Source organism: Rissa tridactyla, chromosome Z (assembly GCF_028500815.1).
Source record: "Rissa tridactyla isolate bRisTri1 chromosome Z, bRisTri1.patW.cur.20221130, whole genome shotgun sequence".
NCBI classification, from domain to species: Eukaryota; Metazoa; Chordata; class Aves; order Charadriiformes; family Laridae; genus Rissa; species Rissa tridactyla.
In genome coordinates this window covers 11476807-11504782 of record NC_071497.1, presented here as the reverse complement: position 1 = coordinate 11504782, position 27976 = coordinate 11476807, and the positions used below count along the sequence as shown (strand labels likewise).

Here is a 27976-nt window from a genome sequence, read left to right as displayed (position 1 = left end):
TGTTTTTAAGTCCCTCCTCCTATTACAACAATAGCAACAATAAAATCAACGCATAATGATTTCTTGGGCTCGCACCAGCTGCTGAGTAAATTAGGGCTCTAACAATGGCAAGGACGCAGGGTTTTGGAAAACAATTGAAAATATTGTACCAGGCTGCGTCCGCTGTCTGCAGCTGTCTTTGGGCGCAGTGAAAGTCTCTCCCCGGCAGCAATATGCCCGGGAGTCACAGCCATCATACCTGCACGAGGAAGGAGCCCACCTCTTCCTCTTCCTGGCATTTTTATATAGATAGAGGGAAACAGAAGGAGCAGCCCCCACTGTGGTAACTCACCGTGGGACCAGGGGATGGCTTTACACTGAGCTTTATCTCATGCCTCTATGCATATGCCAATATATGCTGTCTCGTGGCAAATTCCAGGTCTGGGAAAGGCTGCCCAGCTCGGAGTGTCTTCCCAACCTGTATTACTGTGTGATTAATGTAACAGTCTGCACAGAGGCAGCTGAAGAAACATGGGATGGCACTGAAATTTCATGTATTAAAGGATGCAATCTGGAAAGAGTAGGCACAAGAAGAAACCCATAAAACCCATCTGTATTTCTTTTGCTGTTACAGGGATGATGGGCAGAACAATACCTTCCGTATCTCTAGTCCCACTACAAAGACCTCAAACCACACCGTAGGCACCCAGGTGCATCACAACATGCCAGGAAATTATCCCCATTTTACAAAATTATCTAAATAACTATCTTTTAAAACGACTCCCTTCCTTAGGAGACCACCCTCCTAGTGCATTTTACCAAGAGCGTGGAGGTTCAGCCCCCAACACTCTCCAGTAAGGCAGCCACCAAACTGGGACAAGCTAAAACTGGGGAATGCCTGAAAAAATGACAAGCGTTAAGCAACACATCAGATGTCTGACTCATAGCAAGGAACCAAACTCATGGATTACACGCCCAGGCATTAATGCCTTGGGTATGGGACTGCACCCGAGATGCTGTAGAGGCTCTGAGGTGTCTCCATTCCGTTTTAAGCTGGGAGCTGCTGGTGAAGGGCTTTGTGCCAGCACTTCCTTCTCCCTCCAGTGCAAGAAAGTCTTTTCCTGCAATAGGGTAAGCTGGGCCAAAATTTCACCACGATATTGTAACATGGTCCTGTGGGAGAGGCAGAGCAGCTTCAAACTCAGGTACGAAGGGCTGAATTACCATCCTGTGAATTACTTGTGGAGCACCATCAGGTGAAAGATAGTGATAAAAGGAGGAAAGCACATGACTCATGCCTCTGTTCTTAGCATATTACTCTGGCATGAAACTCAGACAAAATTTGCCCACTGTGAAGCCTCCTCCCACTTTCCTATAAGCAGACAACCATACGGAGGGCAAGGATGGTTGTCAATAAAATGCAGTGAGGGACTTATGAGAAATTTCTCCTAACGGCCGTCCTCTGTCCACCAGCGGAAAAGTAAATGCCTTTTTAGGGTTTTATACTGATCCTTCTTAGGGTTTTATACTGATCCTTATTCTCTCTGTAGCTGAAGAGATACCCAGAGAAGACTCCATGTAGAGTCTTTGGCACCATCTGCCTTTCTAGAGCCACAACTTTAGACCAAGTATTAGCTTCACTTTTATTTCTCATTGCCACTTTTTTGACTGACTGGTTAGTAAACAGGGGTTTAGCGTGCAGGAAGGGGTTAATGCCAAGATTCCTTTTGCATTATTAGCAGTTACTTTAAAAGTAATGGAATTGTAATCACTTTTAGGCTGAAAGCCTGAGGTTTGGAGTACAAAGTGTCTATTTTTTTGCTGTTTGCTGAGCTCTTGTCTGAACAAAACTCTCTGGTCATAGAGCAGATTTGGGACAAACCGTAACTGTTTACTTTCTTAGGAGCAGCCGCAGGGCCAGGGCAGGGGCCGGGGCAGTAGCAGCTGAAGCAGCCACATGTGCCTGTGGCATCCCGTTCGAAACTCCTTCCCCTAGCCCAAAACTCCTTCCCATTGCCGTAGGCTCCCAAAACACGCTGAAGCACCTGTCTAACTTTATTGCCCCCAGGTGGCTTCTCTGGTTTTGATGCAGGAGTTTAGGCACTCAGGATGCTGGGAAAAATCTCAAGCTGATTTTCACACAACAGAAACAATGCAGCACTTCACCCCCCCCCGCCCCACCAATTGACATGTTAGTTTTGGTGGTTTCTCTTTCTGACTGACAGGTTAACAAGAACATGCTCGTTCAAAAAGAACTTTTATGAGGACGATAAAAACACATTTTAGTTTTCTTTTTATGTGCTTTGCAACTCACAAAATGACAGACAGCAGCCGTGTGTACTCTATGAACTGAATATCATTTATCAAAATTGACACATTCAAAATAAGGCAAGGACCTAAATTAGTTATCATAACTAGAAAAATAAATTCAAGAGCTAATCTCGCAACTCAATTTGTATTCTTTATGATGACTTAAAGCAGGCAGTTCTCATCATGTGAGATCTGTGAGCTATAAATAAACTTAGCTTAGAACAAACGAATATTTTTTACATGCAGGACTTAATGCATTGCAGTTTTCTGGCAGAACAAAAAATAACAACAGACCAAAACCATGTCTCATTTTTAATGAAAAAACAAGCCAGTAAAGCAGACCTCCAAAAAAGGAAATCTCTAATCTGCAAATGCAAGTATCCAAGCATGTCTCCAACTCTTCTCATTCAGTTTAATAAGAGAGGAAATCAGGCCACCAGAAGTTTACAGACTAATGCAATTACAGGGTGGCTCAATAAGCACTGATTTGTCTGTAATCTATGACATGTCCGATAAAGCTGTGCTAACAGGTCTGGTTTTCCTTTCACAAAGCTGAATGCCCACTGATCAATTAATCAGAATGGATGTTTTTCATGAGGGAAAGTAGCAGTCAGTTGCTGGCAAATACATGAATGACCATTTCTTACAGCTATTTTTAAGATCCGTTAACTAACTGAATAATTGGATTTACCTATAAATAACAAATGCATTTTCATCAGGTAGTGTTTAACATTTCTTACATCACAGGTGAAAAAAAAATCCTCTTAGTAGCTCTAGTATTAAAAGGCAAATAAAATTAAACCCATAATCGTAGCATCACTTCAAAATCACCATGAACTTTCAACAATTCTGTGAATACAAGGATACAAATGTACCATTAAAAAGTCACTCACTGTAAAAAAGCCACTTGAAGAAAACCAAGTGTTTTGCTGTTTGCAAGTGGGATGAACGTGGGAAACAGCCTCTCTTCTGGAATGGTGAGCGGCAGCTTGCACATGGACAACAGCAGAGAGCTGGACCAGCTCCAGATGTATTGAAAGCAGAGATCATTGTTTTTTGGAACCACAAACACTGCAGACCAGGCCCTTAAAACAAAAATGCTGGAACCCTGCTGCTGAAAGTTAAACTCCCGCATTCAGTTCCTGACACCTTAAAAAGTGGTTTCTGTGACTGATACATCTAGACGTGACTGATGCATATACATTCAGATTTTAACACTGAATTTCAGGTGTTCAGCTTTGCAAGTTTGGGATTTGTCAAGGTCCCATCAGGAGGAAAAATAAAATATATGACAGAAGGCTAGTGTGATCACTAACATAACTTCTAACGCTTGAAAATCTCACATTCTGAAAGGAAAGGCATGCAGTGCTACTTAATTTTCACTACAACCTCAATAGGAAAGTTACCCAGAGTACTTCAAAAGTTTGCCCATGAATTTAAAATACCCACACTGCAATCCAAGGGCTGACATTCCTCCAAACTAAGGATGATCATTATTCGCATTATTGACGAGGTAAGGAAGTAACCAGCTTGCAAAGGATAATTCAGCTTGACCTAGATGGGACCTGGGTGGGACCTCTGGGTTGTTTTGCCAGGGCATGGAAAAAGCATGTTGTTCTTCCACCCAGAAATGGTTTTCATAGCACCCTGGTACTCTGCTCAGTGGGCACCATCTTGGTTGGCTAGGCCTTCCAATTTTGGACTCTCTACAGACATGCATAAAGAGGTATTTAATTTTATGTCAGCTGCGAACTTCCAAAAACACATCTGGACAGAGCTTTGCGGAGTAAGTCAGCTAAGCAGAATTTACCCAAAGGTAATATATGACTTCAATCAGGGAACTGTGAACATCTCAGGAACTGACTAAGTAACAACCTAGCTAATGTGTTTATCAGTGAGTTAGCACTGACATCTCTTCTTGCCAATTAGCGTGGTCTCAAAAAGGATAAAGAAAAGATCATAGCTTTGTGTGGTGATGCAACAGCCAGCTATTACAGAAGCAATGACGAAACCCACAGCGTAATTAAGGGTACGTGTTCAAAGCCGAGCACACCCAGACTCACACCTGCATGTCGCATCCCATCACCACTCTGGTTCGTACACAGAAAGCAGGTTCCTGCGTTTGGCAGAAGTACCATTCTGGGCTAGTAACACAGGCTGGAGTCCACGTGGCTGCTGGGTTCCCCTCTAAACCTGCCTGTTCTGCAGAAAGGGATGAACGTGACTGCCGATGGTCCTCATCTGACCCAAAGGATGAGGATGCAAGCCTCTGATGTCAACACATATTTCAGTTTTGTAGCAGAAACCGTAATGTAACTACAGCCCCAAACTATGGCAAAACTGCAAAAAGAACTCTAACCAAGACACTTCACCATGACCATTTCCTGAGGAAATCTGAATAATGCTCAGAAGCTCTAGGCACAGCCCAGGTGCGGACCTCAACGTACTAGACACTATGCTAATTTTAACACAGCAATAATAACCTGGTCACAGCCTCCAAACAGATCTAGGCAAAGAGGTGGACATATGAAGGTTGGGTGCAGTATCAGGTGACAACAAGTTGAAAGTAGTGCGGATGAAAAGCAGAGGCCTTGCACACACTGTTACTGTTCCCACCACTGCAGTGTGTTGGCATTACAATGGTGAGACCTGAAGGAAGACACTGAGAAGGTTTTTTAAATGGCTGGACGGGCTCTAATTAAAGCCACAAATAAGAACTTCTTCCAAGCCCATATGTCAGGCAAGGAAAAAAAAGCTATCAATCAGTCAACAATCTTCAGACAAAGCCAACTCTGCAGAGGAGAAAGGAGCACAAGACATTTCTGTCTGCACTGGGGAGTGTTCAGGGAGACCAAGGGTAAAATAATGGGGAAGCTGTTAGCTGTGCGTATAATTAATGAGGGGAACAATTAATACAGGCTGTGATGAATGCTCCCTTGCAGACATGTGGAATCAAAACTGGATGTTTTTCTAAAAGATAAGCTCTAATCCAAACAGAAGTCAATTTAGGGAAATCCAGTGGTCTATGTCACAATGCCAGTCATAGCGTGATCACAGCTGACTCTTTAAACCTTATAACCCATGAATATAATGACTCACGCATACCAACAGTACTGTTCCTTCCTCCGATGAAGTGTCTGGTGATATGGTGCCTGGATGTGGGTGGGTTATGATTAATGATATATTTCACTGTGACTTTGCTCAAGAACTTTTTTCCCAGATGATTGCCATGGCTTGGACAAGTTCTTCCAGGAATTATGATAAAAAATTGACTTCAGCAAAACCTCCATTTTATGTCCTTAAGTCCAGGTACTATTTTGCTTTCCCAGCACAAAATAAGCAAGGATCTTCTAATGGGAACTGGAGAAAAGTTTTAATTATTTAGAATTTATACCAGCATGGGCCCAGAGTAAATTGTGAACACATCACCAGAACCTGGTTCTTATTACTGCCAGAAAATGGGAGTGAAGGTACACAGCAGCATGCTTAAACATATAGTCATAACCATCTTGAGGAGGAGCCATGAAGGTCATTGTCACTGAATGAGGACAGTGAACATGGTGGCCAGCTCAAAACAGATTAAGACACTTCTGCTAGCCAGGTTCTGGGAACCTGCTGATACCATCACTCCTTTTCCCCAGTTGATCATTACTACCCTTCTTCTGCCTTCTCCAGTCTCTTAACACGGAGGGCACTGGGACCTCAATTTCATATAAGGCCTTCCTGTACCTTCTGATGCTGGATGGATTGGTCTATTTATCCCTTATTTTCTCATCCCTTTGTCCCATTCTCCCATCACTTCTAGGAGCTGCTGCCACCATGATTTCCTTTCTGCCCCACTGGTGGACAAGTGATTTGGATTCCTTCATGCAGGGCGTTATGTTTTAAATCCTAAATCCAGGCTGAGCTTTACTGAGATGAATGCATGATATTCTGCAACCTGTTAACAGTTTTTTGGTGTTTGTAGCAAGTTCTGTGGATGTCTGGAGCTTCCATTTCTTGGCTTCTGGTTTCCTGATTTTCACTAGTATCAGTAAAATTCACACTTTGGTGCCTAGACTACTCCCTGGATTGGCTCTGATGTTGCATTCAAAAATCACCTAGCAATCTCCAAGCTGACCAATGCCAGTGTACTGAGGACAATATTTCTCATTTGTCAAACAGTGATGCTCAGTACCAAAGCAGATATATTTTACAGTGAAGAAAATAATTAGAAAAGTCAAAGGGCATTAAGGCCTTGAGAGAAATACAGGTTTAGGTTCTGAAGCACACAGTTAAAATTATGTGGTTAAAAATTAGCAGGGAGTATTATTACAACCTGGAGAGTAAGGAACTATACAAGGAGTCAGGCATTCTTGTTAGAAGGTGCTTCTGTAAATCAGATATTGGGGTCCCAGATCTATTAATTCAAATTAATGTGTTTTGCTCATTTGCATTTTTTTAAGTTTGGAACAAGGTTTCTTGGTTTGAAATTGCTGGGCTGCTCAAGGGCAACCAGATAAATATCCTGAGCCTTCAATATGGGACCTTACCTCTTCCACTCAGTTAATTATCTCTCATTTAAAGTATGCTTGCTTATATGTTTGCTCTCCAACCCTATTAAAAATATTAAAAATTATAATTCTTATAAGGTTTAAGTTCCAAGATATGGAATGTACAAAAACCCAGTAATTGTTGAAAAAGGGTTTTTTCCCCTCCAAAAATGGAAATCCTTAACAAATAACAATTAAAAATAAATTACCAAATAATAATAAATAGCAAATAATATTAACAAATAATAATAAATTTGTAGTTTTCAAGAGAAAACTGAAAATGTCTTCTGCTGAACATATAGCCTGGAAGCATCACCCCCAAATCCTTGAAGGACAACTATTCAAATCCCATTCCCACAACCCTCCTCTTCAATCTATTAAAAATGTAATTTTTTTGCTCATTGCTCATATGAAAAAACACAGGGTGATGAGTGCTTCTCTACCTTGGGCAGACCTGTGTCGCATGGGGTCAACATTAAAAGATGAAGGGGGAAAATGGAAGTTAAAAGTACTGGGCGCACTTTTGCAAGGCAGAATTACGGGCATCATGTAGCAAGAGAAACAAGAAGCTAGAAGTGGTTTAAGTGCAGTTTGTAGCAGAGTGATTACTCATAGCAGAGATAAAATGACCCATGTTGCTATAATAATGTGCACAAACAGGTATTGCTGGCACTTGATGGTACTAAACCTCCCTAATCATACAGCAATAAAACTAATTCCATTTGCTCAGGAGTTATTACTAAAGTCACAGAAAGCCAAGAAATGCCATTTAAAAGCACAAAACCCTAGCTATACAGTCCTTTTCATTTTCATCATGCTTTTTAAGCCCTCAGAGGTCAGTTTGACTTTTTTTTCCAAGCTTTTCTCTGCAACCAGAAAAAGCTAGAAACTTTTCTTGAATTATTTTTAAAGCAAGCTGAAATTCTTCTATGCTCCTGCAATAGCATGAACGGAGAGTTTCAGAGAAACGCGAACTATTCCAACACTCCGAACACAACCAAAAAACCTGTCATCTTCTGATACCACATAACATCAAGCGTTAGTCAACTCATCCTAGGATGTTTTTGTGTTTACCTGTTACCAAGACAAATTACTGGTCTGAAAACACCACTTGAGTTGCAAGACAAGATGATTATTTTTCACTGTGTGGGGATATTTATTTGCCTGGGAACGCAGGTTCTTACAAGGGCTGGAGAGTTATGTTAGATGTCACTCTCAAGAGCCTCCTTCCTGAAAAATGCCAGGAAACTGTATGAGCTCCAGAGAACAAGCTACGAGTTAATTCATCTGAATCACTGAAGACATAACGAGAACAGCTTTGGTTAGGTACGAAAACTTACTTCCTTCCAGTGCAGGAGTTAATATGTGGTAGTTAGAGCCTGGCAACCATCATCTAGGTACAGGTTATTTGGATGTAACAGTAACTCGAGTATTTCTTCCAAATCTTGCCTTTACCATATCACCTAATAATGTACTAAAACCTAGAAATGCTAGAACAAACAGCTGTACGTATAAAGGAAAAACACCACCCAGCCAAGCAAAAAGCACCCCAACAAAATACAGGGGTCGCACCTACCTTTACCAATAAGACCTTTTCAGTATTATCTGATCTTAAATTCAAAATGATTTAGTGCAAACATGCAGCACTCAACAGTTCAGTGAAATTCAGAATGCCAAACCTGACAGAGCAACTGCAGAACTGTAATGATTTGCAGTCCTTACTTGTTTCTGGTAAGGCATATGATGTCTTTTAGTCACACACCTGGAAAGGCTGTGCCTCTGCTTTATGGAATTTATGTTCCTGCAGTTCCTCCTTACTTCCTAAGGGCTGAGCACAAATTACAGCTTCTTAAATGAGCAGCATTCATTAAATCAAATTGCGAGTAATGCTGCACTGCCTGAATGTGCCCCTAATTAGTCTTAGAACAGTTTTGCTACGTACCAAGAGACAAGAGGTGGCCCTGCCTTTTCACTAATCCTATCTGTGCTAACTCCAAAGCCCCTAGCAATAATGTTTCGGAAAAACTTTTGGTATCGCTATAAATAGTACCTTTAAACAACTGTCACGTTATCTGCATACACCCAGCCCTGCACCAGCAAAAACCAAGGAGCGTTTTGCTCTTGGCTTCCTTCAGCAGGAGCAGGCTGTACGCCGGAATGTCGACCGCAGCTTTCATGCAAGTCAAAGGTGAGCTGGACAGTCCTCCAAGTATTAAATGCTAAGTGACGATTTTGGCTGGAGCCACAGCCTTACCTAAGAGTAGAGATGAAATACTGCAGCCTTCCTCCAGAAAGGTCAACGGTGTACTCTCATCAGCTGTCTAATTAATATGATTTAATAAATATTAATGTACAACCGTGCCTGCATAGGCAAAAAGGTAATGTGAAATTTATCACTGGCTTGAGTAAGTTAGCTCATTGTAATAGAGAAATGTAAATAACTTACAGAAACAAATATTTATATTAAACTGTATTGCTTGTTTTCAACATGTACAAGGCAGAATTGCAAACTGGGGGCTATGGACAGCTTCCACGTTGCTGCCATACGTGAGGTTTCAAAGCGTCCTAGCACTACCCAGAGAAAATCCCGCGGAATTCGCACCTTCTGAGCACAGACATAGGTAACACTTCCCAGCTTGATCCTAGCCAGTTGCCCGTGCACATGTGTAATGAACGCACGGTATGTGGGCAGCAGGCCGTGACTTCATAGCCTGGCATAGCCACAGCAGGCATGACCTCATTCGTATGGGGGTGCAGTATCACTTAATCGGGGTGCAGTATCACTTACTAGGGGGAAACCACCTCTGCCTGTTTCTGAGTATGCCATGAAGGACAGAAAGATGAAGGCACCACTTACTTCACTGAAGGGGCCATCTGCCTGATGGATTTCAATTAGAACAGAAGTACACACATTGCTGTGTGAGCTGGTATCACAACCACAAGATTATACTGCAAGGACAGTAAAGGTATTTAATCTTTTAACTTTTTTGATGGAAAGTGGGCACTTGATTTCATTTGATGCGAGTGTTCCCCAGGCACGCTATTTGATTTTTGGCTCAGGCAATATCCTGAATCGAAGCCCAGAGACTGAACTGCAGCCAAGGCTGGCATTCTGCTTTCTGACACCTTAATGCATTTGGATCCAAACATCCAAAATTTATTATCATTGCTCCAGTACTTCAACAGCTCTGCACTGCATACAATTCAATGAAGAATGCCATGCCTTCAGGGATCCACCGGACACACAGCCAAATTTTCTTTTCATGTACACCTTCTGGTAATATACAGGTGTGTCTCAGATATGCTGTAATTTATGACTGCAGAGCTGTCTATGTTAAAATAGAACCAGGACAAAAAAGGATTTTCTGAATATTTTTTTTTTTCAGTAAAGCTTGATTAACATACCAGGGGAAAAAAGAAGGGACAAGCTTCTGCAAAAACAGAGTGTTTAGAGACTGGCTAATTGTAAGAGTCAGTACCACATATATTGCAGATTTATTTTTACCCAGAATGACGTTTTTCTAATGTAGTAAGGCACAGTCAAAAAACTGAAACCTCTGCTGAATGAGATCCCACAAACATGCCAGAAAGCCCATTCCAAGGGCTGGACTTTGCGCAAATACCAGCACTTTGGAAGTCCTAGTGCCACCTTTGTGACAGCACGAAATCCCACCTCCATCCCCAAGAAGATTACATAATGCCTGATAAGTGATCTATACAATCTGTACAGTTTGGATCCCTTAAGATAAAAGGATTAGAAAGGGAATTGTCAAAATGTACTTAGCAACAACAAATGCAAGCTATCCTTGTACAGAAAAACAGCTGTGTACATAGATCTTGATCGTTGTTTCCAAGGATGTGCTTTCTAGAGAGACTGATAAAAAACATCAATCTTCAAAAATCATAAAAGCCATCGAGACGCAAGTCTTGTGAGCTGTAAAAACAAGATGATACAAATAGCATTTTAATTTTGATTTGCCTCTTTCGGGTGCAGAGGGAAATCAGAAAGAGGCAAATCAGGGGGTACTATTTAGAAGCCATATTTTTTCAGTATCTCTTTGCAAATTTTGAGACTGGAAACCTGTTTTCAAAAATTAAAAGTATTTCTGGCATTCGGCATTTTTGGAAAGAAAAACCATACCAAATATTTCAAGAGCTGGGATAAAATCAGGACAGTTAGGGAAGCGTAATAGGTATTTTTGAATTGCAAACTAACTCTTTCATATTAAATGCCATCAGAGACTAGTAGACTGCTTTCATGGAAAAGAATACAGCAACGTACTGCAAGAATAAATGTACTAATAATGACAGGCCAAGTTGATTTGAATTGACACTTTTCAGATGTCAATCTTGCCCATATGTGTTCTACTGCTACAGTTAATTGTTGTACCTTCATGAGCCCTCAAGGCTAACAGTCTTGAAGAAAATCCAATTTAGAAGACAACTAACAGGTATTAAGCAACTAAAGGGACTCAGAATCAGAAGATCTGGATTTCATTCTCCGATCTGCTGCTGACTTGCTGCTGACCTTCAATAAAATACTGAACTTATCCAGTCTGCAACCCTACCTTAACATGCGTCTCCTAAGACTGCTATGAGGTTTAATTAATTAATTCATGCCTATAAACCTTTCAAAAGCCTAGGGATAGAAGAGGCTATGGAAATGAAAATTATTAACAGTATTTTCCTACATGCAGGGGTACAGAGTGAAATATGTTTGCTGTGTGAATATAAATGCAGAGACACATAAACAAACACAACATGTTTTCACAGAACTCCTTCAGACCTGTTCCCTCAAGTAACAGCAATATGGAAATACACAATGAAGGAATAAACACTACACATCCGCACAGATCCTTCCTTTTCTGTGTAGGTATCTCTGATGCTGCCTCCCCTTTACAGCACCTTCTTAAGATTACAAACTATGCTTTTTAAACAATATTATGAAAATAAATTGGTCTTACCCTCAGACCCTGCTCCATGGACAAGCAGAGGACCTGCCAGGGTGCTGTGTACCTGAACATGTTTGGCCCCTTCTGTAGACAGACTGACTAGCAAAAGGCACGCAAGTCTCTCAAGTCTCCTGGTTGCTTTTCATCTGAGGGACGCTTAAATTGAGAGAAATCCTTTAGCTGAACTCTTCAAGGGCCCCCCGAGCAGACTCTAAGACAGCGTTACAGCCATTCCACTTGCACCCTGAGGAACTGAATAACTAATTCAATAAGAGGCTTTTTTCCTTGGTAAGAGCTTAGCTCAAACTCAATTAGCATAAATAGGATGATAACCTTTGAACCTCCCACTCCTCCTCTCGGAGAGGCCGATGGCGGACAGCACGTCGCGGCAGGGGTGCTCCCTCCCTTGCAAATCTCGAGTTTGTATTTCCACAGCTGGCATTAGACTCCGCTTCACAAGTCCCGAAGCAGCTATCAGAGACCGTCTGTAGCTTTGCATTTTTTACTTTTGCTATTATCTTGTAGCCTGGCTCAAAGGAAATCCCTTTTCCTCCTGTCAGGAGGGTTTCCCCTTCCCTGTCTCCGACATCTTGACCTCTACTTGGCAATCAGCACGACTTTGCTGAATAAATTCACACAGAATCTGCTATAAACACTCTCACGATAAAACCACTATAGTAAATGAAGTTACCACCCTAGATGAGACTGAAATGTTTTCTCCAAAATATACAGAAGTGAGCTCTTTGCAGCATTGGAAACACGATATGCTGCAGCCTTGCTTGTGGTGGAGTTTTCCATAATGGATTGTCAGTTTTTCAGTCAGAGGCCAAAGCCTAGTCTCCAAGAGATTAAACTGGTAAAGGAGTAAAGCTCTGTTGTTCTCTATATTTACGCTATTTCAGTGATGAACTGAAGTGGTACTTCTGTACCCTACTGCAGCTCAGAAAACGGTAGGATGCTGTATGCACACCATGGCCATGTTTGCTTTTCAGATCATCACCGATGCAAATCCACCCATGCAGATAAGTAACTAACTTACCTTGCCTTTTTCTTTTTTTTTTCTTTTTTTTTTTTTTTTTTTAACTTCAGTCGAGGAAGAAGCAGTAATTTTAGATTGATATTGACTCAAACCTGACTCGGTGATCCTCAATACTTTACCTCCAGGTATGTGTATTGCTGCAATCCCACACAAATAACTTACAGGGATGCAGGAAGAACTGTGCAAGACTCATCTCTGCAGCTACTTCTAGCAGAGAACTGAGGCGCCTGTGCACAGCGCTGCTCCCCCATCAGCTCAACGAACTGAAAATAGTCATAATGCAGTTCTGCAAGTCCCGCTGCGGGTGAACTCAGTGCTCTTGAATAGCTCAGAAACTGCTAGCCGAAAATACCATGATATATCAGCCATATTTAGGATAGATAATTAACTGTGAACAAGACATTAAAGCCGCTTTTACATCTTTTGCATTAAAAAATATTATACAGGTAAACAGATAAGAAGACACAATCTGAACTTTTGTGACCTTGCACCCATACAAATATAACCTGTTTATTTTCTGCAAAAGTTAGCCTTCTTTTCCCCTTTCATTTCAGGCTTTCCCCTCTCTCTTTTTAATTAAAAAAACAGGACTACTGAAACAGCTTCCTCCCATAGCTGATTTCAAACGAGAGTTCACAGAGTCGCTGATGTCAGGAAATTAATACAAACATTCCCATACCAAAATCAGAAAGTTAAGGCAATTGTTGACTTGTCTTCAGGGAGAAACAGCAAACAAACAGATACACTAAAGGGAAGCCACAAAGAGATAGGACTGTACCGCCCAAGCAGGGGTCTGTTGACACTGACGGTCCATGCAATGAATGCCCACTGCGTCTGAAAGCCCATCCTTCTTCCCTCTTACCAGAAATCATTAGCACCAGGGGAGAGCTTTCCAGGACTCACTCAGAAGTCAAAACCCTAACACCCAAAACAGTGTTTCTCTCCAGTGGGCTGTTTTCAGAAGAGTTACTATTGAAATCTTCTTGGAAAAGGTTGTCAGGATTTACAGTAGCGATGCCAAATGCGATTGGTCCTCGCAGGAGAATGCAAAGCACATACCAATAAATATCACACCCACATTTTGTGGTTTGTGTTTCTCAAGCAAGGGTCATTCGACTTCCTCTGAGACTCTGACAGCACAGGATTTACCAGTGCTGCCTTTCTACAGCTCCTTTTATTTCCCAATAAATACAAAGCCTTTGGATAAGGTTAAGAACCTATTCAAGCTGATGAAGCCATAACAGTTGTTTGTCTTCCAGTTGTCCATGAGTAAAGATGATGATCATCAAAGCGATTAAACCTCCTGCTGTGAAAAATGCATGGCTAAAATATTAGACTGGAATTTATGAGATCAAGTCCAATCCCAGGCTCTGACGTCTCGGGAAAAATCACTTAATCTCACTGTGCCTTTTATCAGAAAGGCGTTCATAGCATATTTGCGAGTTGTGTGCAAAAAGTATGCTTATGAGGACACTTGCTAATCTATTTCCTTCTTCGAAGAAAGCAGGAAAAACAATCTTTCACATAAAATCAGCACGTGAGAGAAGCACCCATATTGTATCTTCTTAAATTTTGGTATTCAAAGAACCCAAGAGGAAGAGACATGCAAGATTTTAAATTTTCATTTTTCATTTTACTCCCTGTTAAAATGGTCCGCTGCAGTTTTCCTGGTCTCTCAGTGCTCCACAGAAACGCCATGTCTCCTGCAGCAGAGTGCATTGCAGAGAGGTGCGAGGAAGACCTCGGCTCCCCTTCCTCTGCTCAACACTTCTGACGTTTGACAGCCAGACATTTGAAATTTCCTGAAATGCCTTTGCTTTTGTCCACGCTGTATGCAACGTGCAAACACAAAACTGGTGTGAGAAAGCATGCACTGCTGTGCTCTGCTTTTCCCTTACAACAGGTAGAAAACTGCATTCATACCTGTGTACAGAACGTAGCCTGGCTGGCATAGGACACTGCTACATAGGAGCCAGAGGCTCTCCCAGTCCTGGAAATGAACACTCAAAGACTTTAAGTAGTCGCAAAGTTTGGCAACAGCAAAATACATGGTTTGATGATCTGAAATTCGGGCAAAAGTACGTAGGAGCCTAATGCTGCATAGACTCAATCTGTAATTCCTGAACTTCATGAGCACAATATTGCAATAACAAGAACGGCAGGACTGAATAAGAAAGCCCAAGAATTCAGCCTGGTGAGCTCTTCACAAAAGAGTGGCAGGTAGTTCTAATATACGTTGCTTTTTTATTATTATTTTTTTTTCTGACTACTATTATGGTCCTACTGTACTGCTCCTCCCTCCCTATGGCAAGAGCTCTCCTACAGGAACAAAGACCTGTTTTTCCATTCCTACCTCCTGGTTGGAAAAGGAGTAAGCTAGAAATTTTAAAGCAGCTTTAAATTTATCACTTTGTTCATCTCAGCTCTTCTCTTCTGTTGCACATAATTTTATTATACCCCTATTTTATGTGTGGCATGGAAGATCAGATTCAAAATTATCTATATCACCAGACAATCTGTGCATGATCCCAGACAGTACACCAAAAATATGCAGTATCATCAACATGAGGAGCCTGTCTTTTCCAATCACGTATCCCAAAGGCTAAGCGTATTTCCATACACAAATGAAAAAGCTTGGAAAAAACAGCAAAGTTTTATCTGAGGCTGGATGGCAAGCCTGGAGCATGCAAACCTGGAAAGCATCCTGTGGCTTTGTGGAAGAAAGTCAAGTTATCATGCATGTGAGCTGATGATTGTTTGCTGAGCCCCAGACATTCTTTCTTGCTTCTCTCAGTCTAATAAAAGATAACTGCTTCTTTCTACAAAACCTTATTGCCTGATAAACCTCTGTGGATACAACACTGCTACTATTATTAAATGTCCATCCTCCTAACAAATAAGTGCCATCTCTGGGAAAACACAGTGTGTTTTGATTGCAACATCAGCTGATGCTTGGTGCTCCAAGAGTAATACTATAAGGAGTATTTCAAGAAAAGCGTAGGCAAGAAGTTGCTCAGTACCAAATAATTTTCTCAATACTTAGAGACTTTTACTTAAATGCTCAATACTTTCACTATCAGGGGAAAAAGCCTTTATTCTGAAAAAGAAAGGTTAAAAAAATTTTAAAAAGGCTAAGTAGGTGACTATGGGCTGGACTAACATCGTCTGGAAAGACAAATTCACATAAACAGCAGAAACGTGAGGAGCACAATTTTCTACCTTCTGTTTGAAAGGAAAAGCAGTAAGAAAGGGTGTAAGAAAAAGGCAGTCTGCCCAAATGGTCTGCACCACAGCTATACACGAGCGTGGCTCTTTTGACGACATGTCTCAAAAGGAATGCATGAGATTATGAAGACTAAAATCTTATCAGGCACTGGATGCAAAACTTCCCTTGAATACATCACTCTGTGCATTGCACATTACTAGTAGTGACACAGAGGCAAAAATCATTTTCACATCATATAGAAAATGATGTGGCTTGGTGGAGATCTCTAAGAGCTTACCAGCACGTCGTCAAGCAAATCCTGCCACCAAAAATGCAGGAAGAAGACATTTTGCAAGCCACAGCTCTGGGATCTCAGCAACCTGTGCTTTTAAGGCATGTCTCAAAACACATGGAATTAAATGGGTATCTAAGTATACAGTGCAATGAGCTTTGGACTGGGCTCATTCACTGGTATTCACATGGCTTTCCCTAGGCAGGAAATCCTGAATTCTCACTCATAGTCTTTTTAAATCAGATCCAACTGCTGCTTGCCCACCTTTTAACCTCTGAAACACCAAAAGCCAAACACTTTTACAAGTGGGAAAGATGACAAAAATCATGAAACAATTAGTAGAAGAGGAAACTCCCTTGAATTCTTCACTGTAACCAGGATTTTATATATATATATAGCTTCCTAACTCAGTACCTTTGAGACCCCTAGTATGAAAAGAACAAGAGGAACACATCCGCATCAGAAGGTGGTGCGAGATGGATGTAAATTGGCTGTCCTGGAAGATACTGAATCATTCTAATGATTCTCCTTCTCAGCATTTCTAGGGTGTCCCTCCCTAGGTAATACGCCAAATTTGTCCCCGGGCTGCCCGCACAAGACATTACGCACTAATCACGAAAGTGCCACCTCTTGTGGTTTGGCAGAAAATATCACAAGCTCTTACATAACCCCAGTCGCGATCATGGGTAGCATCACCATGGAAAAACAGCCTTTTCATTAGCCCCACAGCACTGACAATGGTGCTGGCACTGTGGTTTGGTACTGACGCAGGGAGAACAGGCAGCCGCCGTCACATGGCTCACCTCCTCCCCGGGCATGCTGGGTTTGGTTGTCTGTCTGGTGATAGGGCTGAAAAGTAATCTTAGTAAAAAGGAAAAAAAAAAAAAAGTGGCCTATGTCTGGCTGGATTCAGCTTCCAACTGAACGAGATGAAACGCCACCCAGCGTGAATCGGCACTGCAGTTTCCTAAGCACTGCGTTTACCTTGGATGGTCAGCTACCAGGCCACCGCCAGGCGTCCCCCTCCTGATCCTCTGAAACTTGTTCAGCTCATAGTTTGAAGTCTGTTGGTGTACAGTTCAAACCCACAAATGTGTTTTCCATTTCCAGTATCTCAGGCTCCACTGCAAAACTGCTGCAGGAACTCAAATAAAAGCATGTTGTGAATAGACTGATACAAGAAGGAAACAAGATCTCCTGTGTCATCCTGTCCCATCACCCGGATGGCAGGAAAGCAAGTCAGCTCATCCTCTTCATGAACTTACTTGAGCTCTGCCTTAAAAACAGCTAAGAAAATTTTCCCTGCACTGTTGCCATGGAGCGTTAGTCTGATCCTTAAGGGCTGGCTTCTAGTTTCTAGTCTGCATCTACTAATGGCTAGTTCATCCCTGTCTGTTCTTTGTCCAGTACTGACCATTTTGTTTAGTAACCTACTGCCCTTCTTGGTCTTTCCTTCCCTGATGCATATATAAACTTCTGATATACCCCAGTCTGCATTTTTCTAGACTAAACAAGTAAAGCTCCTTTAATCTCAAATGGCATGCCAGGCTTTCATCTCCCTGCTGTCTGTGCAGACCTACCCTCAGTCCAATGTGGTGTCAAGTCAAAATTTTGGAGCATGGGTGGCCAGAAATGCACATGATGTTCCAGGTATGGTCTTATCAGCGGTGTCTACAACAGTGTTCATGTGTTCCCATCCCTTTTGGAAATACCCTGACTGGTAAGCAATCATAGCTGGAGAGGGGAGAAATCATCTTTGCATGGCCGCATAAGTGAAGACAGCCCTCGGGGGACTCCCTGAGTGCATAAGGAAGATATTAATGCAGAAAGCATACAAAGAGAGTGCATGACACAGGAGGTGCTGGCAGCTGGGTGATGCTGCAGGAGACGCTCACAGTTGTGCTACTCTCATCCAACAGGATCATGCCAATTAAAAGATGACAACAGCTGCAAGCAGATGGGCCCTTCAAATACAGACGTTTTCTCCCAAAAGTGGCAGCAGGAGCAGCAGCAACAGCTGTGCTGGAAAGCCAATGAGCTAGTGCATCAAGAAGCACAGAAAGTATGTCGTCCTTCCCGAACTGTCTTATACCCGCTCCTCTCAGACGGGCTGACACAATTTCTTACCCTCTATTTGTCTTCCAAGCTCAAACGACACTGAGCTAATGAGTGAATGATTAAGCACCAGCCCATGCTACTCTATGCCCTGGATACGATTACCAAAGTTACGGTGCCAAGCTAAACACTTGCAGCTCATTTCCTTTGCATGAAATGGCATCAGAAGGGAAAAACGAAACAGAGGATGCTCACGCAACCACTTTGTTTACACAGGAGAAAGTTTCAACAACCCGCGGAGGAACTCGGGGGGGAAAATCCCTTCTCCCTTCGCATCGTGCTCTTTCCGATGCCTCGTGTCGGAGCAGTCCGTACCACCACGGCCACAAAATCAATCACCTGTCAGACCACCAGTTCCCAGGCACTGCCCTGCCAGGCTTTATTCCAGAAAGCAATAAATAACAAATAACTGTCATAAATATGGATCCAAGCCTGCCTGGATCCTGCAGCAGGGCCTGCCACCTCCCGACCCGCCCGCCAGCCCCATTCCCTCCTCACAGCCCACTCCCCGCTGCGGCCTGGCTCCTCTGCCCGACTTGGGCACTGCTGGCATGGCGGCAGGCGTGGGCGAGCGGCGCCCATGCTATCTGCAGGCATTCAGAGGCTCTCCAACATGTTGATTTCAGGGCTCTGAGGCAGAGATATCCACCCTGACCTTGCGAAGGTTTTAACAGAGGTTGCTCGTGCACGGCCAGGCAGGTCTCGGCGCTCGCAGAACAACACCTGTGCTTTCTGCTGGGGCTGGGAAGCTGGGCACGGAGGAAAATTTCTGCTCACTCGGGTCTCCCCCCCTTCTTAAAACTTCTCATAAAACCTACATCTGGGTCTCATGTGCATTGACTTTTCCACTACAAGAGCTCCAGGAATGGAAAGAGGGAAAAGTCCCAACTGGAAAGTCCCAGGCAGCCCTGGCCATGTGAAGATGTTCCTGTTCGCCGTCTGCGGGAAGTTCACCAGCTCTATAGTACGGTTTTCTTATGGCTTCTATGCCACATTTTCTCTTTTTTTCCTAGGGGATGGGAGTAATACCATACATATTTGTGCCAAAGAATGCATTGGATCACACAGTTCACTGGAGAAAAAGCTGGCAGTATGAAACATTAGCCTGAAACTCATCTGCTTTCCCTTGCAGCAGGTAGGTTTTGCATGCATATACAGAGAGTACAAAGTAAATAGTCTCTAAATATTACCTGGGTAAGTCTGGGGAGCTGGGACCAGCTCCACTCAATCCAAAATCTTAGAAGCTTGCAGTGTCAGTGTGTTACCCTCATCCCTCCTGACTCCTTCATGGCTTCTTCCTGCCTTGTTTTGATCTCTTGTGTTATCGCCAAACTGTGTCTTTTCTTGTGTAGGTCCTGTCCTTCCCACAGTGAACTGCCACAGCTAATGGCCTGTGCCCTGCTCAGGGCTTTGGAAGACAAGGTCTGGCTTAAAAGGATGTATTCAGGAGTTGTGTTCTCTGATAAACACCATTATCGAACCACTGGTGGCTAAAGAACAAGGATTTGTGAATTCACCCCATGTAGAAATTTGCCTCAAGAACAATAGATACAACGACAATACAACAGTCTTGGCAGCTTGGTTTTCAGAGAGGTAAAAATCAGCTGGACAAACATCAATAAAAATCCAGCCATGTCAAATTCTTTCCTGTCATTTCAATTAAAAACTATTCTGTTTATTCAACGCTGGTAAAATGTTGCTCAAGGTGTGCCAAGTATTTTATGTAGTTTTGATGAATGCTCAGCACTGCCCCAGCCCGCCCAGGCCATTTCTTCTTTTTCTATCAATACACAAAGTCTCATCCTATTTTAAATCTCAACAGCAACAACAGCCTCCCATCATGTGCAAAGCACTCAACTGCCTTAGGGCACGCTCCTTTCCTCTAATTCTCCAGTACAATGATTCTTTTCTTCTGCCTTTTAGCCCAATCTCTTTAAAAACGGAGAAATTCCATAATAAGATTTGTACAAATCCCCTCATTTTCCGTTCATTAATTAGTGATAATGAAGCACCGTTTATATACAAGCTATGAAAAGTTACTGCACTGCCTTTTGAACCCCTAGAGAAATTCTTACACTGAAGACTTTCTACTAAAAGACCTTCTCTGAGAATAACTAGGGACACCCTTGCACACACCTCCTGCTCCCATCCGCTGAGAGAGGCTGTGAGACAGTACCCTCTATTTAGCCCTAATAAGTAGCTTCACCCATTTAACAGTGCTTCCAAGGTGCAGCACAATCCGAATTCTCCTTTTGGCAAGTGAAGTTTTCTCCTTGTGGCATTAATTGTGCCTAAAGAGTGTCTGCCCAGAGCAGGCAGAGGCCGGGATAGTCAGAGCTTTCCCTTATCCCAGATGTCGCGGCCGTAGGGCACAATTACGGGAAATAACCTTTGCAGGGGGAGAGGAGGAGGCAGGAGGCTGCTTTGGTGCACACACTTAGAAACATACGGATGCCTCTGCATGCTCACACACACATGTGTATGTCCGTCTTGGTGCACAAGGAGATATATTCCTGCCATGTGGGCCCAAAAGTGGCTTCCTGGTGTGGCGGTATCCACTTATGGTTAACAGTAACTTCATGTTGCTTGCACAAAATTTCACTTTGTCCCTGCCAAGACAGATAAAAATTGCCATTGCACAAGAGTCTCACTTAAGATATGGACCGTTTTCAAGGATGAAAGCACTCTGGGGATTACCAGCTGCCTGGAAACCCAGCAGTGGGACTAATCCCCTGCTTTTGCAGCATCATTTGTTACACACTGCTTTTTTGCCCGTGCTGAGTGGCTACGATGCATTAAGACAAAATATCTGCTACTGGTATTTAACTGGTAGCCATATGGTTATTGCACCGGCTCCTGCATGTGTCTGGCTGGGTGTGCTGTATGGATACTAGGAGCGGCTATTCATTACACAACCACAAAGGCTCCTTTGGCTCAAGATACTGAGACCAGCTGTGCCTTCCGTAGATGACTGTTATGGCTGGAACACTGTCATTTGAGTATATGTGAAGAGAGATGTTGATAAATTAGTCTAAAATCCCAGATTCATTCAGTTCAAGAGGTTGCTTCTGTGCATGTACCAGTTTTGGGCTGAGGTAGGGTGTTGTTTGCAGGCCTTTTTTATCAGGGCTTGCAGCTGCCATTCGCAGTGATGGGCATAACACAGAAAGAAGGAAGATCTGCTAGATTAGAGCAATTCAGATAGAGAGACTGATCTTATCTATCATTCACAGACAACCACCAACATTCAGCTAGGATCCAAACTTCCCAGAACTGGGTGGTGCTGTATATGGAGAGTTACCCTTGTCCTACGCTTCAAGGTGTTTTCTAAGGTGCAAGACTAAACAAGTGCTACAGAAGCAATGCATTAAAGTCAAGATTCCTGCAGCTGATCATCCTGCAGCTGCTAGCAGTGTGCAGCTAGCAGTACACACTCACTCAAAAGCAAACACATGCATTTTAAAATTGGGTAGCTAATACAATAATCATAAAGCATAAATAAAGTATGAGGTATGTGATCTGGTTTCCAATTGAAAGGTTACAAACAAGAAAAAGGTCCATTCACTGATTTCTCTTCCTTAATCTTAAATGCAGGACTGCAGTTTTGTCGGTTGCCCATACATCTCCTCGGCCTGTGTCAGAGACACGCCTGCCCTCCTCCATCACTTTTGTGTTCCTATTACTGTTGCTTTTGGTGAGGAAATCACAACACAAACACTGGTCTTTGTAACTTGTGTAATTTGCAAACAAACGCAAAGGACAGGTGAGGGTCGAAGCTGCGTGGAAACAGATGCTTTGACTCACTGGAGCACCTTTGCATGTAAGGAGCCAGGGTGCTGTCTGCGAGTAGCAGCCCATCTCTTAGAGAGTCAGAAGCAACATTTAAAAGGAAACCCTGACGCTGTTTGATTAGTATTGTTTGAGAGTGCCTTGTTGAGCCAGAAAGGAAGCAGTCATTTGGTTTCTAAGGAGCACCACCAAAAAAATACCACCAAAATAAGATAAACGTTGCAGCCTGAACAAGTTTCTCAGCACGCAACTCCACCTAGGAATTTCTCTTACGAAATCGGGCTCTCCTATGCTTCCAGGTCCACCCACTGGGAGAGACCAAGCTTGAGGAGAGCACTTCCACTGCTGCACCACTTGTGCTAATGGGCTTTGTGGAGGTATTTGCGGCTTGATATTTATTATAAAGCCTGTACACTGGGCTCTGATGCCCAGACAGGGCCCAAGCCAGCCCTTGCAGGCTGGGACTGGGCAGAATGACCTTAGAGGCAGAAAGCCTGTCCCTCCATGAGGTTAATCTGAAGAGCTCTCCTCACCCCCCAAGTGCTCCATGGGCACTGTTCCAGAGGACTAGGTATGAAGAAGGCACGGACAGCCTGGGTCTGAGCTGTGCCAAGCCCACCCAAAGGCTATCCTAAAGGCATAGCAATACTTTCAGACTGTCTCCTGCCCACGGAGGGCTGTTCCCTGCCTGGAGGTCACAGGCTTCCCACCATGCTCGCTCTACACTGCTTCCAGCAAGGTATTCTCCATGAAGCACGACTCATTAGTGATGCTGCATACAGCCCGGGAGAAATGCAACCTTTGGTTAGCTGATCTCTGGTGGAAGCAGATCCACAGAAATGAGTTGCAATGCATAGCACAGGTTACCAACGCCAGCCTGCGAACAAGACAGCGAACAGCAAGCAGCAGGGCACCACCTGCATCTTTAGACACAGTAAAATTACCTTACTGCCACCATCTTCCCTCTCTGACATGGAATTTCCCAGCTTTTGCTGTTTCTCCAATGGTTTCTCCCTTGATTTGAGAAACAAGCCCATTCCTGAAAGGCCATCCAACCCCATATTATGTACCCTAAGAGCCTCAGGCAGAGACCATGCCCAAACAGTTTTGGTGGGTCTGTTTTCAATTTCTATCTATTCTTTACATGGTTGTGGCTTGGTTTTAACGGTGCTTTTACTCCTGTACCTTTTGTATCAAGTGTGGCAAAGGAAAGTCAAGGTCAGTGCAAGGCCTCTTTGTACAGTTAAATGAAACACTTTCCTATTACAGTCAAGCAATAAGGTGTCTGCCTTCAAATGGTGCTCGTTAGAAAAAGCAAGAAATGGAGGCCCATGAAACAAATTCATTGTTTGTACTTCTCTTGGAACACATCTCCGTGTCTGCCATTGAACCTCAATATTTCCTTATCTCTAGTAGGTTAAGCATGGAAATCTTCCTGGGAAGGAAGGCTGCAAGAACGGCTCCTTGAGAGCTTCCTCTTAGGTTTACACCTTACTCCAAGGGTCTGGGATGCTATGGGTGTGCTGGTGACACCTTTCCCTGCTTCCCGCTGGAGATCCCAATTAACTGGCAGAGGCAGGTGGAGGGAACTGAAACTGGAGCAAGCATTACAGATGTGGAAGAGCCAAAAGAGAGCAGACACAGTAACATCCCTTCAGAGATGAAGGCTGATGTTAAGACTGTGGAGGTGTACAAACAGGGAAAAAGGGAGCAACGCAAGTAATTAAAAAAATGGCGTTCATAACATTCATTTTTGTCACGGTATGTAATCTTCACTAAGATATTAAAGAACTCCAGATAGTTGGAAAGAAGATTTGCCATTGCACAATTCAAGTTAAAACCAAACAGAAAGTGGGGAATGTATCCCACTTAATGATTCTTGGCTGAGCCTTATCTATTCGTGGGTTTTCTAAATTTTACTGTCAGTCCTGCTGTGCTTTTCCCTGATAACTGCTGGGGCCGAAGAGACAACTGTTTACGTCCAGAAGAGAAATGGAGGACACATCAGCACAACTCCTTACTCTGAAGGATACTAATGAAGGATACCTATTGTGCCTGGCCTTCATAGATGTTATTGGGGAAAAAGACCCCAGAAAATAACTTCTTGCTTATAATAGACGCTTGAATTTCCCCCTGAAGTACCAGATTGGATTACTAGCATAATTAGATTATATATCCTATTGCTGTGCGGTTGGAATGGCTTGGCATCCTTTCCTCTCATTAAAGAGCATAGCTCACAACTCGGCATGGCACCACTTTCATCAAGGCCAACATTTTGGGGTACCCCGGTTCTCTGCGGATGCCTGAGTGCTGGAAAGGGCTCAGGGAAGATTTAACAGAGCTGGTGCAAATGCTGAGCACATCTGTGCCGTAGGCAGCCTGGGCACTGCCCAAGTCACTGGAACAAGGGGGATGTGGTGTTCCCAGGCAGAGGAGGCACTCGGCAGACGAAGGCAAAGCCTTTAAGAAGGTGCATGCATTTGGTGAGAGTTGGGTCAGGATGCTGTGGCCCCGTGTTTCACTTATATCCTCTGCTGTATGGTGCTGTTCAGCTGTGTGTAAATAACGGCAGTCTCTTGTGCAGCTGCTCTGTGGTTAAGGATGGCCTGGGGGCATCCTGCTACAAAGGGCAGGGACTGGTGGAATGCTTTACAAGCAGCTCAGCCACCTGCTTAGGAGGGGCAGTAGATACTTGAAATTGTAGCCTACTGGCCACAGAAGGTAAGTCCAGTTCCTCCCAACACTTAACTTATCACACCGTTGTTACCTCTTCACAACTGGCTTATCAGGATGAAGGGCTTGGACAGCACTTCATCACCCTTGATAATGACTACTATCACCCCATGTTGAGCACAACCAGGTCTGTTTGCTGAGTCAAACAGAAAGCTATTCTCCTTTACTCTAAAGGACAATTATCGAAGAAATGTTCACGCAAAAGGAAGACTGGTTGTTTGCACTGCATGAAGGTGCAGGACTCCGTCCTGTGTTTACAGGCAGCAGCTGGCGGTGGTGTTACTCCTCTTGGCAGGCAAGCTAAATTGTGAGGAAGCACAGGGATTTGCCCCAATTTAAGCAGGAATGGCTGGGTGCATCTGGTGTGACAGAGACCCATTCTAGGGAAAAACACAAAATGCTGGGCCCGAGGGTTCCCAGACAAGCCCACTGAGAACCTGTCGGCCCATCCCCATTTTTCTCATTCTTTTCTGCTCTTCCTACCAGGCCTGTTAATCCCCCTGATTTCACTGGCCTTTTCTCACTGCTCAGGCAGAGATCTCTCTGCCAGAGGTAAGAGATGCTGTCTGGTATATCTTAGAAGCACGATAGGGGGAATCCTTCTCAAAAGCACCAACCATCGGCCAATTTCGCCTAATCCATTAATCACAGTTTATCTTACCGAAACTGGGTGCAGAGCTTCACCTGAGTCCAGTGGGAACAAAGCAAAGGCACTGCCGAGACGTTAAGCACCTTTGCTAAACCCACGCCCCATTTTACACAGGAGAAACAGGCAAAGGCAATATGAATTCCAGAGCGCCGGTGGCACTCCTGGGGCAGATCCACCCTGTGTTTTCTCCACATGAAATCAACGCCTGAAGCGAGATCCTAAAAGCCGTGCCTGAAGATCTACCTGAAGATAAAGCACGAGAGGATCCAAGCAGCAACCCTCACCTGCCCCCTTTCAGAGGTCAAGTCCTGGGGGATGCTGGTTTGTTGACCTCACAAAAGGACAGGACGAAGGGCCATCTGTGTTAAATAACAGCATGCACACATGGTTTGCCGTTGTCTAGGTTTGTCCTTCCTCCCCATGCCACCTCCTTACGCGAAACACAGTTGCGTGTACTGAATTCTCCCCGCAAAGGGTGCACAGGCTAGAAGTGCTAGCCCTTCCCTCAATCCACAGGCGTGTGACTGACCTGTGTGACTGCCTCCAAGGTCGAAAGAAACTAGGGAAGCATTTTTAAAGTGTTATTAAGACATTTTAATAGGTTAATTACAAAGTGTTCTTGGTGACAACTGCTCTACTATTCACTGTTCTCATGCTGCATTTCACCTTCGGCATCCTCTGTGATTCCTTGAGCTCCATTAAAAGAGTTTAATATGCACATATTACAGTTATATTAGTCAAAAAGGACATTTTTCATGTGCCCTTAAGGAAAAAGAACAAAGTATATATTGCAAGAGGGTAACTGGTATGAAAGTAGAAGGGGACATTCTTGAAAAATTATGTCAAGTAATGTATGAGACAAAAGTTCTTACTTAAAAGAGTAACTGTGTGCATAAAAAAAATGAATTGTGACTTTGTTTATATCAAGCTCACTCATGGACACTTAGTGCAAAAAATAAACTAGAAAAAGGATGGGTCCTCTAAAGGCCGTTACTGCTTTGATGACACAGAGCAGTATGACTAAAATGAAGTGTTTCTGCAGAAAAACATTTGTGAATATTTCCAGACATGGTTAGATATTGAACCGGTTAAATTAAGAAGCCCGAATGACAAGGTTCAGTGTTTCTCACAACCTTGCCAGTTGTGCCAGGAAAATACTTTCTAATTTGTTATTTTTTTCTCTTTTTTCTCTTGGGTTGTTTCAATATAATACTTAAATCTAAGAAAACTCCATCTCATTTTCTCTGCCCCACTTCCAATCTCTATCTTGTCCAAACTGTCCAAAAAAGACAAGCTAAATCTTCTGCCTGTCCTTGAAGTGCAATGCTGATCCTTCCTGTCTGCCCCAGAGTTTTCATCCACCCTCTAAAGCTGAAGCTGGCAGTGGTATGAAACAACTGACTGATTTTTTTCCTATCTCCTTATTTTCCTCCTCACTCATTTTACAATTTCCGTCTGCCTCAGACTATACATTTTGATGATGCTATATCTGCTTCAAAGCAAACACCACTTGGAACTGCAAGGGAAACAAAAGTGAGTGAGTGAAGCACAGCACCAGCTACCAGGGAATGGGATGGGAGGCAGGAGCACTCTCAGTCTTTGCGTCTCAGAAGAACATCCACAAGGACAGACGCTGATCCGTATTCCTCAAAATGTCTCCCTTGCTTTGAATGTCCTTTCCACAAGGCACAGGTAGTCAAGGAGCCTCTGAAACTTCCATGCTTCAGTGCTGGTATGTAAGGAGCTTTTGTAAAGGATTTTATTATTTCTTCTGGCACACTTATATTCCAATCCTTTACCTGGAAGGAGGTGAGCTATCTTTTAATACACTTTTAAGTCTTGCATAACAAGGGGCACACACGCCTCTCCTGGCCAGGAGGAAGCAGGGAGCTCAGCTCCACCTCGTACCAGCTGATATGCAGACGCTTGTGAATATCTCCTTCCTCTAGGATAAGGAGACATTTGCTCCCTGATTTTCTATGCAATGGTTTTCAATGGAAAAGTGCTTTTGCAAATCTGTAAATGAACCACAATCTTGAAATGCAAAACGGTGCGCTCTGTGCTGAGAACAAAGGGTGAAATGAAAGACTGGCTGTGATCCGGCTGCCTTGCCTGAAAGTTCCCTGGGGAGGACCATCCTGTATGAATTAAAAGTCTGGTAATTTGGTTTGATAGCTCAGCATGGTTGCTTTGTGCTCTAACTTAGCTTCTTCCAAAGTCAGATACACTATAGTAAAAAAATAATAAATAATTATATAGACAATGACACAAAAGCTAGAGAAGTTAATGGAAGAGATTCCAGAGGATTAAAAGGTTGCATCAAGCCATCCAGACAATCTCACACCTCTCCTTTGCTTGAGCCCTCTGACAGCAATTGAAAT

At 43.2% G+C, this 27976-nt stretch overlaps 1 protein-coding gene across 9 annotated transcripts in view; it reads right to left on the bottom strand.

Moving 5' to 3' along the window:
- Nucleotides 1–27976, bottom strand: part of PALM2AKAP2 (PALM2 and AKAP2 fusion) — a 278279-nt gene that overhangs the window by 47335 nt on the left and 202968 nt on the right. The window contains exon 1 of one of the 9 annotated variants that reach the window (XM_054186722.1): nt 11786–18871. The exons of the other annotated variants lie outside the window; for them this stretch is intronic. Within the exon in view, the coding sequence (XP_054042697.1) occupies nt 11786–11845 (60 nt within the window). The 5' untranslated portion in view covers nt 11846–18871. Of the gene's footprint in view, nt 1–11785; nt 18872–27976 lie in introns of those variants that run through there. 9 annotated transcript variants of the gene reach the window in all.